Source organism: Coturnix japonica, chromosome Z, assembly GCF_001577835.2.
Source record: "Coturnix japonica isolate 7356 chromosome Z, Coturnix japonica 2.1, whole genome shotgun sequence".
NCBI classification, from domain to species: Eukaryota; Metazoa; Chordata; class Aves; order Galliformes; family Phasianidae; genus Coturnix; species Coturnix japonica.
The window spans coordinates 39,749,961-39,762,391 of record NC_029547.1 but is presented as its reverse complement, the minus strand read 5'-3'; the positions used below and the strand labels follow the sequence as shown (position 1 = coordinate 39,762,391).

Below are 12,431 nucleotides of genomic sequence, written 5' to 3'. Positions count from 1 at the left end.
TTTCAGTAATACACACATATCAGTATAAAACTGAGTCTGTGGTACCACGGTTTTTCCATGGAAGCTATAACAGATACAAAGAATACTGCAACACTGTTTGATAGAGCAAATTCTCAGCTACAAAACACTTTTTCAGCATAGTCAACACCACTAGCTGTGTATTTTCACCAGTAATAAATAAAAACCTGCATGCTGCATTCCGAAAGATCCTCACCAGTGAAGATGACCCACTTTTTCAGAACTGCTATGATGGTGTTGTTGCTGCTAGGGAAGTGTTACTCACACAGTCCACTTTTCACTGGCTCAAATAGCAGGAAGTCAGAATGTGTCAAATCAGGTCTACAGGATGGATGCTCACAGCCACTGATCATAGGTTCATAGAATCATAGACTCACAGAATCACGTGGTTTGAAAGGACCTACAAGATCACCTACTCCAACCATCCTCCCATTACTGTTGCTGCCACAAGCCACTAAACCATATCTCCTAGCTCCTCATCCAGATGCCTCTTGAACACTACCAGGGACGGTGACTCCACCACCTCTCTGGGCAGCCATTCCAGTGCCTGACCACTTTCTGAGAGAAAAAGTTTTTCCTTATGTCTAATCTAAACATCCTCTGGTACAACTTGCGGCCATTTCCTTGGGTCCTGTTTGTTGTCTGGGAGAAGAGGCCAAGCCCCTTCAGGAAGCTGTAGAGTGCAATGAGTTCTCCCCTGAGCCTCCTCTTCTCCAGGCTAAACAATCCCAGCTCCCTGAGCTGTTCCTCATAAGACTTGTGCTCCAGACCCCTCACCTTTTTCCTTGCCCTTCTCTGTACATGTTCCAGGGTCTCAATGTCTTTATTGTAGTAAGGGTCCCAAAACTGAACACATTACTCCAGGTGCAGCCTCAGCAGTGCTGAGTACAGTGGGATGGTTACCTCCCTGCTCCTGCTGGCCACACTATTTCTAGTGCAGGCCAGGATGGTGCTGGTCCTCCTGGCCACTTGGGCACACTGTCAGCTCATGTTCATCTGAGCATCAACCAACACCCCCAGATACCTCTGATCTCCACAAACATTTAGCAAGCATTGATTAATGTCAATGGGTACATTTTTTTCCACATGGAGGTGTTCAATTCCATGCCATTTCTTCTTATGTACTTCCATATGTGACAGCATTCTGTCAGAATGCCCCTCTGCTGCACACTGTCACATGGCAACAATATATAATAGAATATTGGAGGTAAAGTTCAGCCTCTATTGCCATACCATAGTACATGCCCCCTGTGGGGAAAAAATGGCACCCACTAACATTCATTGATACTTGCTAAACATTTATAGAGTCTAAACTGTGGGTGTGAGCACAGTGAGGTGGTGGGTGGTGTGTTTCAGCAGTGGTGACAGCAACAGTGGGTCACCTCCACTGGTGCAGATTTTTATGAGTACAGCATGCAGGCTCTTGTTTATTGCTGGCAAAAATGCATAGCTAATGGTGATGGCTATGCTGAAAAATAGCATTTTGTAGCTGAGAATTTGCTCTGTCAAATAGTGTTCCAGCGCCCTTTGCATCTGTTGTAGTTTCCATGGAAATAAATAGGAAGCATTATTTTTGTGCTGCAGATAACCCTTGTACAAAGTCCACATTCTAGGAGCTCAAACTCTTGCCCTTCCTCACAAAGAATCTTCCTCAACAGGGCAAACTGTAGCTTTCATGTTCAGCCTCATTGGTGGCAGTTCTGTTAAAGAACATATATTTAGGAGTGACTTCTTATAGTTCAGTTATTCTACTAGGATTTGTTCATTTCATAGGTTTTATTTCTAGTGCCATATGTTGATCAGAAGCAGTGTGCTCCATCCACATTCATTTCTGTGTGAGCAGCCCTGTGCACTGTGTGTCACTATAAAACAAATTCTGCTGATTTCTTTCAAGCCCTTTCAACAATTACAATTATCTTTGCCATCTTTCCTCTCTTCTTGTTAAACTAAAAGCTATACAAATGTAGAAATGCCAAGTTAAACTACACCACCTTCATGTGTTTTGTATTAAAGACTAAATAGGAGCTTTTTGGCCAAATCAGTTTATGCCTTCCTGTCTAACTTAACTGCTATAAATATTAAGTACTTCAGAACCAACCACACAGAGAAATAACATTATCTTCCATTGTCTTTGTTTTTCCTATTATCCATAACTTGCAGACAAAGTGCTGTTCATACTTTCCCCAGTTATCCTTGGTGTTCCCCAAGGGCTTCAGCACTAAGTTGGAAATGAGCTGTTCTTTTTTCCCCGCTTCCTATTTTTCTTGGTTGGGTTGATTGCTGGCACTGTCCTGACAAAGGACAGTTTTGCTCAGGGTCTAACTTCTGTCTGGCCAGCATTGCATAATGTTAACCGTTGCACAATGCAACAACTGGCACATGCTGAGATTTTTTAGATGAACTCTTATCCACAAAAATGGTACTGGTGTCTGAAAGATATCATTAAGTCTTGCAATAGCGCTGAGCATCTGAGTCTAATTTAACTGTGCTATTTAATTTAATTACATGTTTGTTGTAAGAAGTTGACTGCTGCTGTTACGGTAGATTAGGAATGGAAGAAGTAGAGAAGCATTCAACTAAGAGGCTCTCTTGAGTGGCAGGTAAACACTTGCACAGGACAGCAGCTGATATTATCTAAGTTATGTAAACCTCCATCAAATTTTGATGCAGCAGCTTTTGAACAATATAAGAACCAAAGCAGGTTTTCTGACCCATTTTATATGAGTGATGTTACAACTGATATGGGAAAGTGGTAGTGGCTGATCTAGTAATCCCTTCTGGACTTTTTAATCAAAGTGAAGAAAACAGATTAAACCTAAGCTAGAGATGCTGATCTCTGCGTGTGGAGCCTCAGATTAGACAAAACTGGATTGCGTGAATTGACTTCAAACCCTGAAGTGAGGTGAGTATGGTGCCACTGAAGTGGCTGACCAGATGCAAAAAATCCAATTCCCTGAAGGTGCAAAAAATAAAATAAAATAATAACATTGTCCTTCAGTCCCTTTACTTCTACATATGTAACACATGTAGGTAAGACCATTTCATTCAGAAGAGTTATCTAGTGTATCCCTGAAGGCAGAAGCAACAACCCGTCTCCCTTAGCAGATCAGATCGAGCCTGCAATTTAAACCTAATGTGAGGTAGGGATTGCTTCTTTGCCACTGATAAATCTTCAGTACTGTTATGTCACTTCTGTGAATTAAAGACATTGGATGTCAAGGGTCATATAAATACATCTAGGTAAGGGAGAAATAGACATAGGAAAGGTTTATGTACTTGTAGAATTTGAAGATCACATCTGTACAGATTAGATGGGATAATTAGGTACTTAAAAATCCACTTTAGTAAAAACAAAGAAGTTCTAGAAGATGGACAGAAAAGATGTAGACTGTTTTTTATTTATTTACGTAGGGAACTGTTGTTTGAATTGTTACAGTTCCAACAGAAGAGAACAAGATGAGATAAAGAGTATCCTTAAATGAAAAGATATTTCCTACTTTTCAGTTTTGGTAAACTTTGAGTTTATGGGACTGGTACACAAAGAGAAAGCAAAACAAAAGGAAAACTTTCTGTGCAATGAGTAGTGGTCCTGCAAGGCCAAAACCACTGGACAACTGATTGAGACATAGTGCAAGTGTGCAGTTATATATAAAAAAGTATATGTTACAGTAATTTTACTGGCTATCTCTATGCCTTTTAATAGAAGAGAACTACAGTGATCTGTGTGGGACTTTGGGATCCAGTTGTTTTCTCTCCTGCTGACAGGCCTTACAAATAGCTCTGGGGTGAAAAGGATTTATGTGGTCATTAAAATATGACAGAATTCTTTGTAATCATACCTTCCCTAGCTTTTTTTTCAGATTAAATTCTTTACCTATGTTGCCTGTTATTTTATGCATGTGTGTTAAGTAGTCATATTTGTGCTTGTGTATTTATGCAAGTTCATGTCATTCTCACCTTCTTACTCAGTAAGTATACTGCTCTGTGAGTGTGATTTAGTAAACCATTGGTTTAGGGCATCACAGGCGTTTTAAAATTCATTAGTGAGCTGAATTTACTTTTCACAAGTCTGAAGTTAAGAATGTGGATGAGAGAAGGGGAAAATGTGACAGATGTTCTTCCTCAAAGTGTTATAGACCAAAGGAAGAACACTTGGGAATGTGTACTGAAAGCCAGCGGCACTCATCTGCTCTGTGCCATTAAACACAGTAATTCTGAATGAATTTCACTTGTATACATGTTTACATTACTTTTTCTGTGTTATCTTTGAAGTTCTTCCCATGGTAGCTCTCAGTCCTTTATGTGTGTATGCCATATGTGCCCCTGTGTGTGAGGGGAGATGAGGAAAGGAGAGAAATTTCACTCTATCACATGACAGATTCCTGGTGCAGAGCTGCAATGTATTTTGCTTGGCTCTTCTACAACGTTTGTTGTCCGTTGGGGCTTTGTGTTTCCAAGGGCAGAGGAGTTACAAGAAAACTCATTCCATGGCACATGCAGTATCAGCTTGGGCTGCTTGCTTATAGTCTCTCCAGATTTTGCTTCTTTCTCAAGTATATCCATCTATATTTTTAAAAGCCAAGATAGTCCTTGATGCACTTTTGACAAGCAGCAATGACATGTTTCCTATCTGGAGAGCTCTTCAGTGCACATGGGAACAGAACACACAAGTAATGGTTCCTCTTTGTTGTGGCACTGAATCCCAGTGTGCCAGTATTGAAGATGGTCTGATCTCCAGCTAAGGCTAGCTTTAAAAAACAGAAATGTATCAAACAGCCATTTCTTAGCACACATCATCCCAGTGCCTGCCACAGCTGTCACAGAGACACTGACATGCACATAAATGCTCTTGAAAGAGCCCTCTCTGTAAGCAGCTCTTTGGATGCTAACTTTTAAATTCCTATTTCAATTCAGTGCTTGTTGGAGAATTTCATGTATAGGTGTTGATCTTAAGATAAAACCATATAGGCTTTATGGAGGCTTGAAAAGATTTGATGTATTTGAAATTAAACCATATTTGATCTGACCTTGTGTGCTGTTTTCTGCTATGTCCACTGACATAGCTCTAAGATATCTTATTGTCTAGGTTTCAGTGTTGCTCTGTATACTGCATGTTATGTACTGTATATGTAACATAATATCCTAGTTCTGAAATTTTCAGAAATGGACTTGCATTTCTGTATTAATTTAACAAGTAAGTCAGGCTATTAAGGGAGTTTAGAAAACAGTTTACTCTGAAATCTGCCAAAAAATCTAAGTGTTGGTGCTCCAGCCTAACATCTAGAAAAAGAAATTCATTGTTTTGGGATTTGTGTCAGCTAAAAAACTACAGTTTTAATTGTTTGCAAATTTTTCTACAGGGCTGGTGTTCAAGTGCCATGATGAAGGCTGACACAAACTGCTAAAAGGAATGCACAGAAGGGTTTCAGTACAACTTACAATGAATGGTAACGACAATTGCACGAAAAACAAAAACCAAAAAAACCCTTAGTTTTACTTGGAGGAAATGAAAGACTAAATGCCACAACCACTCTTTACTGTAATCATAGCCACTTCAAAGATTCATTTAATTCCAAATCCAATTTATTGATTCAGATATTCACACTTGTGCTTAGTATGTATAAGAGGTACTGAATCCTCATCTTTTTGCACATTCTAGGCTTCACTAAGTCATTCTCTAATTATTTTAACCATAGGAATACTGATAGAGGAAAGAGAGAAAACATTTGGCCCTTTCATTTTCTGCTTTTATGACTGAAAGGACTAAGAAGACCCTAGTCCAAAGACACTGCATGTTGCTCACACCCTCAGGTGACTATGATTTTATTGGACAGGTTCAATGCAATTCATCCATGCTCCATCAGGGATTACCAAGCCAGCTCAGGAAGAGTTCTAACTTTCCCTGTTGCTCTCAACAGCACATATCAGGCATATGCCATATGGCCGTGCAAACAAATACATGCACAGCTTTTTCTTTGTGGAACAGCGACAGAACAGTTTGGGGCCATATGCTACAGAACATAAATGAGCACTCTGGTGGCTTACGTGAGTGGGGTGAACCAATACAGAAGAAATGTGCAGTTGTCCATTTTTCTTCACAATGAAAAGCAAGAATTCATACTGCGGTTTCTTCTCCGTAATGACATCACCTCATTTCTGGCAAGTGATTCTCCCTGCAACTGTGAAATATGAAATGACAATTTTTGTGGTCAGTGACAAAATCACTTGTGGCTGTGAAGGAGACTAACTCTCAACGTCCAATTTGCTTTAGTCACTTAACAATCATAATATAATAATCATTCCCAGCTGAAATTTCTATAAAATTCAAATGTGTTCTGAAATAAAAAATATTTGGATCTATATCCTAATTATTTCGGTAAGATTTTTGTTTTTTGAGAGCATGAGAGGGAAAAAAAATATGTTATCTTTGAATGATTTTGTTAAATAAGGCTGATTTAAGCAAGCAGTTTTCCCTGGTTTGGAAGGTAAGAAACCCAAATGAACAAGCAGGAGTTCTAGAACACAGACTCAGACCTGGAAAGCTTTTGGCAGGTAACTGCCACAGGTTTTAACTGGTTAAATTTCACTGTAAAAGTCATGGCACTGTCTCTTGTTCAGTATCTTGGACATGTTGGCACTGAGTTCATCTATTACCCTGCACTAGAAAATGAATCCCATTACCACAAAATGTGCTTGTCATCACAGCCAAACAGCAGCACCACCAGGATTTGGGAAGAAAAAATTAGGGAAAGGAGAAGGAAAGAATACCTTTACCCTGCATGTCTAGTTAGGGTTGTTTGCCTTCCATCTGTTTAATCTGGTCTTCATGCACCATTCCATGTGGTGATGCAGACTTGCTCATTTTTCCTGAGACACAGGCTTTGTTGGCCTCTGTGGCTGATATTTATTAAGAGACAGGAAAAAGTCATCTGGATACCTAGAGATCCCTTACCCTGGGATCAGGAATTCAAGAAGCTTGAGGACTGAGTTTGGAGGAAGAACTGAGGTGACATCATGGATGTGTATAAAATAAAATGTATTTACTAAACAGATACACTAACTTGAGGAGAACTTCAAAGGTTCCTTGAACTGGTTTTCAAAAACCAATAGTGGTAAATATGCCTCATTCAGCTGGACTTGATTTAATCTCTGATAGACCTCCACAAAACATTACAGGTTAGGATGAAGCTGATTCATAGATACACTGCAAGAAGGAGGTGGCAGAAGAGAGAAAAAGGAAAAATATTGACTTGGAGAATATTAAGTGGAAGGATTGTCTTAGCTGTTGATCTCTGATGCCAACTACAGATTTCTTTATTTTGAGAAAAACCTTCAGGCATGTTATCAACATGCAGACAAATGCTTTTTGCTGACACAGAGCCTCTCAGAATGGAGTAGCTTATCTTGAAGAAAGAACTGATATTGATAATCTGAGAAACAAAATAGAATAAAAGAAATGAGAAGGACTGACACTTGGCATTCTGATACAGTTCTCAGCTGTTAGGTATGCACTGGAACCAATAAGGAGGAGGTGCAGATGTTCTAGTACATCACAGGATATCTATCAGCAGGAAAGTGTAACCACTGGGGGTACATCCTACCGAGCACAGAAAGGAAAGTGCTGTGGAAGAGACAGTACTACCCAGAACTCTACCACCACTTCAGAAAGAGATCAGACTTCCAAAAATGCAGGGAACAAGAGAAGAGAGTGGGGTGGGACTGGGGAGTGCAGTTATCACTTCAGAGGAAATTTGAACATTTAAGCTTTATTAGTGTAGTAAAATAAAATTTGGAGGGTGTTTGTGGTAACTTCATACAACAGAAAGGGGGAAGACGTGAATGAAAAAGTTAACAGAGGCATCAAAGGTAAGGGTTATGAACAGAATGAGTTTGGGCTGGCCACTGTGGGTGTGGCTGTCTGGCTATTGAAGAGGAAGGGTCTGGAGTAGTCTTCTAGTCACAAGAGTAGAACTTATTTAAAAGAAGACTTCAGTGCTCTTGAATTTGGTTTCATGTGTTTACAAAAGGGATTATAAAACGTGTTGTTGTGATGGCAAAGGACTGAGTTCAGCCATCCCACATTCCTAGAAGGAGGGATCAGGGCCTCCCTTTGTTATGCCCAGGTGCCAGAGGAATTTTCAAGGTGGAAATGGAGAGCTAAGAGGGAAGAAATGAGATGCAAGGAGAAAATACTGTTTTGTAGCCTGTGTTTGCAATAAGTAAGTGTAATGTAATGTGAGTAACTCTTAAATTGGTGTAATTTTGGAGCTTGATATGGGAAAGGCATCAAAACAGTTTTGTATATATTCAGCATTGTTCATCATCATATCCTAAGAATCAAAGTCTAAAGTGATGGGAATGCTGCATTTCTGAAGAAGTCTTCCAATTCAATTATAACTTTAAAAGTGCGGTAAACTAAGATGTTACCACTGTTCAAGTTTGTGGAACCATTAGCAGATGCCTGCTTGTGGTTCTGCACTATCAATCTTAGTGCACTGCTATCTTTAAGTTGCAAAAATATAAACTAAAAAGGATTTAGAGAGCACACTTGAATCACACTTAGAGCGTCCTTATTTCATGTAACAAAGCACGGCTGAGGCGTCTGGAAGCTTTGCTGGGAGCAGAACCGCTTCCTGCCCACGAGCAGGAAGCCAAATCACTTTTGACGCCTCAACGGAGCAGCGGCGGCCTCAGACGGGGTTGTCAGGCCCGCGGTCCCACCGCGGCCGTCGTCGGGGTTTTCCCTCTAAGTTTTGGGGATGCAAAAAGGCGTTGGTTTTCGCAGCGAGGTGAAGGAGGCAGTCTGGAGCCGCAGCCCTGCTGCTGATCGCTTCCCTCCCACCTCCCCAGGTTAATTTTCTCGTTGGAGATTCCTTGCGAGTCGAGGGCCGGCCCGCCTCCGGCGAACCCATCCCTCCAGCCGCTGCCGCGGGAGGTGCTCCCCCAGTAGAGGGTGCCGGAGCGCCGGGGCCGCCACCCCTCGGTGCCTCTCCCCTCCCCTTCCCTCCCCTGTGTCGGATTTGTCCCCGGTGACGTTGGGATGCTGGGGAAGGCGGAGGAGGAGGAGGGGAAAGGAGCGCGGTTTCCCCCGCCCCCCAGTCCGGGTGAGTCCGTTAGCAGGAGAGTCTAGCTGGGGTGGCGGTGCGAGGCCGGCAGCATACACCGCACCTCCCCGCTTGGGGAGCCGGGGCCAACAGCACCGCTCCTCACTGCAACGCATCGCTCCTCACTGCACGACGCCGCGCCGCTCCGCCCGCAGGCACCAGCACTGATCGCAGGATGGTCCCCGTGGCCGCTCTGCGTCTCCTGGCCCTGCTGGCCGTCGCTCTGCTCCTCCGACTCCGCGCCGCAGGTAAGGGGTGACCGCCGGGAGCCGCCGCTTTCGGAGGGATTCAGCAGAAGAGAGCCGGGGGGTGGTGCTTTCTCTTCCAGGAAAGTTGTGCGTCCCGCATGAGGCTGGTGGAGCGCCAGCATCCCAAGTTGATGCTGATTACCCATTTTGTTTTATTTATTTATTTTTTTTTCTATCTATTTATTTATTTATTTTGCAAATTGGAGACCCGATGTAACGTTTTTACCAGCAGGGCAGGCAGGAGGTGAAGGCGGGGAGGGATCTTACGGACCCCATACCTTCCCGGGAGTCCCGCAGTTCCTCTCCGTTCCGTGCTGCGCCCCGACTGGGGCCGTGCACCGGGGCCGTCTGGAGGCGGGCGGTGGGAGGGGAAGAGAGGGAGAAAACAAAGGAAAAGTTCGGGATTTTGTTTTTGCCGAGGGTAGGTAGCGAGGAGTGGAACCTCCTCCTTCTCTCCGCCCGCCCTCTAGCCTTCCCATCGGAGCGGTTATAATAATGTGTTATTATTTGGGCCGTTGAGTGTTGCCAGAACCTCAACGGGAACCAGGGGGGTGAGGTGGGTTAATGCAGGCGAGGGCCCGCCGCCGTCCACACAGCAGATGGAGGCAGAGGGCCTCAGCTCCGGAGTGTCCCGTTCCCGACGGTGTCCGGGGGTCCGCCCGTCCGGGGCAGCGCGCCTCAGGCATCCCGGTGCCTGGCCACTGCGGTGGCATGGGATCGGTGCTGGTTCTGTCGGGGAAGCGCCGCGATGTGCGGGGACCTCGGGGGAGCGGGGAACCATATGAGCTCCTTTGAAAGTCGCAGCATAACTTTTTTTTTTTTTTTTTTTAAAACTTCCCCCCTCCCCCCCTCCTTCCACGTTCGCTACAGACGCGCGGCGCTTTCGGAGCAGAAGGGGGAGGAGGTTTAACGTTTTCATTTTCCCCGGAATGTGAAATGCAGCGGGGAGGTCGGGCTGTCCGACAGTGCTCTTTGATCTCCCCCTTACACCGCTCTCTGGAGATCTGCCCCCTCCCCTCAGCACTGCCCACAAACCCTTCCCGGGGACCGCGGGAGGTGGCGCGGGAGCACCGCTCCGTGCCGGGCTGGGGCCAGGCGCGCTCCCGATCTCTGCTGAGCTGCACCGAAGTGCGAGAGGAGAGAGATGATGTCTTTGAGGAAAAACAGCGATGCTGCAGATTAGAGGGGACTTGTTAATCAATTGCACGTTTGAAAGGGCTTTTCTTCCCTTTGTTGCTCTCGCTAATCCATTTACCTCCCACCGGGAGGTGACAGATGCCGATATTTCCTGTTACTCAGCGCTGGGTCCCAGGTCTTGCCATTTGTTGCATTTCCTTGAAGGGAGCGGGTCAGCAGAGAGCTCGAGGTCGCAGGGGGGCTGGGACGGGGGTGGTGTCGGGGGAGCGAGTTACCTCTCGCAGGTTTGGGGTCAGCTCCCATCGAGTTTACTTTTTCTGATGCCTTTATTCCCCTCTGGGAGGGACAGTAGGGGGGAACATCAATTTGCCCGGCCCCGCACAGCTTCCTGGGCCGCCCCCGTCCCCGGGTGTGCGCGCATTGGAAAGACTGCTGTATTGGGAGCGGCCCGCTCAGTGCAGCTCCACGCGGCACCGCTTAATGGTGGGAATGTGGCATGGACGGTTTTTTTAATTATTATTTTGTTTTTATTTTTCCCCCCTCTACGCTGCGGTCGAGAGCCCATAGTGACAACAATAAATACTCGTGTACTTCTGCTGCTTATCTGTCTTCTTCTGGTTAATTAGATTTGCTCAACGGTAAACAGACGATGTTCATCTACGTTTCATTTCATCTTTTATTTTTGAAAATGTTATCTTGGGCTTTAAAACAAGATTAGAAGAGAGGGTGTCAGTGTGGTGGAACTGTGGGTACGCAGTATGGTGGAACATAACCTGAGGTTTACTTTGATTGTTCCGTCTCCTTACTGTTAAGTGGGAAAGGATGTTTATCCAACCTAAAGGTAATGCTCACATGGCTTGCAGGGTATGCAGAAAGTTGTCTTTGAAAGCATATATATAAATTATGTCAACTGAAATCTGGGAAGGAAAAAAAAATAGTAATGCTGTGCTGTGATTTTGCAGGCCTGTGTTTTGTAAACTTCTCCCTAACATTGCAGTGAAATAAACTTATTTCTTCGGGTAGAGTGCTAGCGGAGAAGTAAATAAAGGAGCAATCCACTCTGAATGCTTCTAAATGCTTTACTACAAAAAGCTGTAAAATGAATCTTAAAAGTTGCGTAGAATTCAGCTGTAGCCCCCTCCTGACCTTGGTAAAGGAGATTCAGGTCTGGAAAGTGTAGTTGGATCACTTGGTAGAAGTACATACTGCTTTGAATATAAGAAATCTTGGTGTCACTTATAGTGGGTGACGTTGACTGCATGGACAGTGTTTTGGTCAAACATTTATTGGGCTTTTTCTTGCGTTCATTAAATTGTTAAGTAATTTAGTGGTGAAGTTTATCCTTGGGTCAAAGGTTGCCACTGAATATCTTTCCCTCTTGAGTGTCTTTAGATAACACTAGGCATTTGTAATGGAATTACTGTTTTCTCCTCAATCTCTTTTCTGCTGTAAATAGCATAGAAATGCAAGATGTGGGGAGAAAAGGACCAGTTGGCTGACAAAGCAAATTAATCCTATTTAGGGAGCTTCCATTTTGCAGGAAAGCTGATCTTTTCTAAACTCACTTTGTGTAAAGTGAGAATTCTCTTCAGAACCGCCATCAGCATGGGAATATATTTGACCACCAATTACGAATCAGTGGCTTTAGCCCATTCACAGAAGAGAATGAGACTGAAATGGAAGGAATGGTAACAAATACGCTTATTTATTTATTTATTTTGTATCTGTGTGAATTTTCTGCATATTGGACTTGCGTCCTTTTTAAGGTTTAGCTTCAGACCTTAAATTCGTGTTTTGCATTTAGTGTAAATGTCAGCTAGAAACTGTCATCATCATTATGTATCATCTATCTGTACGTTTGGCCCAGATAATAATTTTTTTCAGGGCGTTAAAAAAAGAAAAAAGGAAAAAAAAAAAAAAAAAA

The 12,431-nt window shown here is 43.6% G+C and overlaps 1 protein-coding gene across 1 annotated transcript in view; it reads left to right on the top strand.

Annotated features, from left to right (window-relative positions):
* The first annotated feature begins 9,085 nt into the window (after positions 1–9,085).
* Positions 9,086–12,431, top strand: part of ROR2 (receptor tyrosine kinase like orphan receptor 2) — a 144,020-nt gene continuing 140,674 nt past the window's right edge. Inside the window, exon 1 of the mRNA XM_015849387.2 lies at positions 9,086–9,370. Within this exon, the coding sequence (XP_015704873.1) occupies positions 9,298–9,370 (73 nt within the window). The 5' untranslated portion in view covers positions 9,086–9,297. The remainder of the gene's footprint in view (positions 9,371–12,431) is intronic.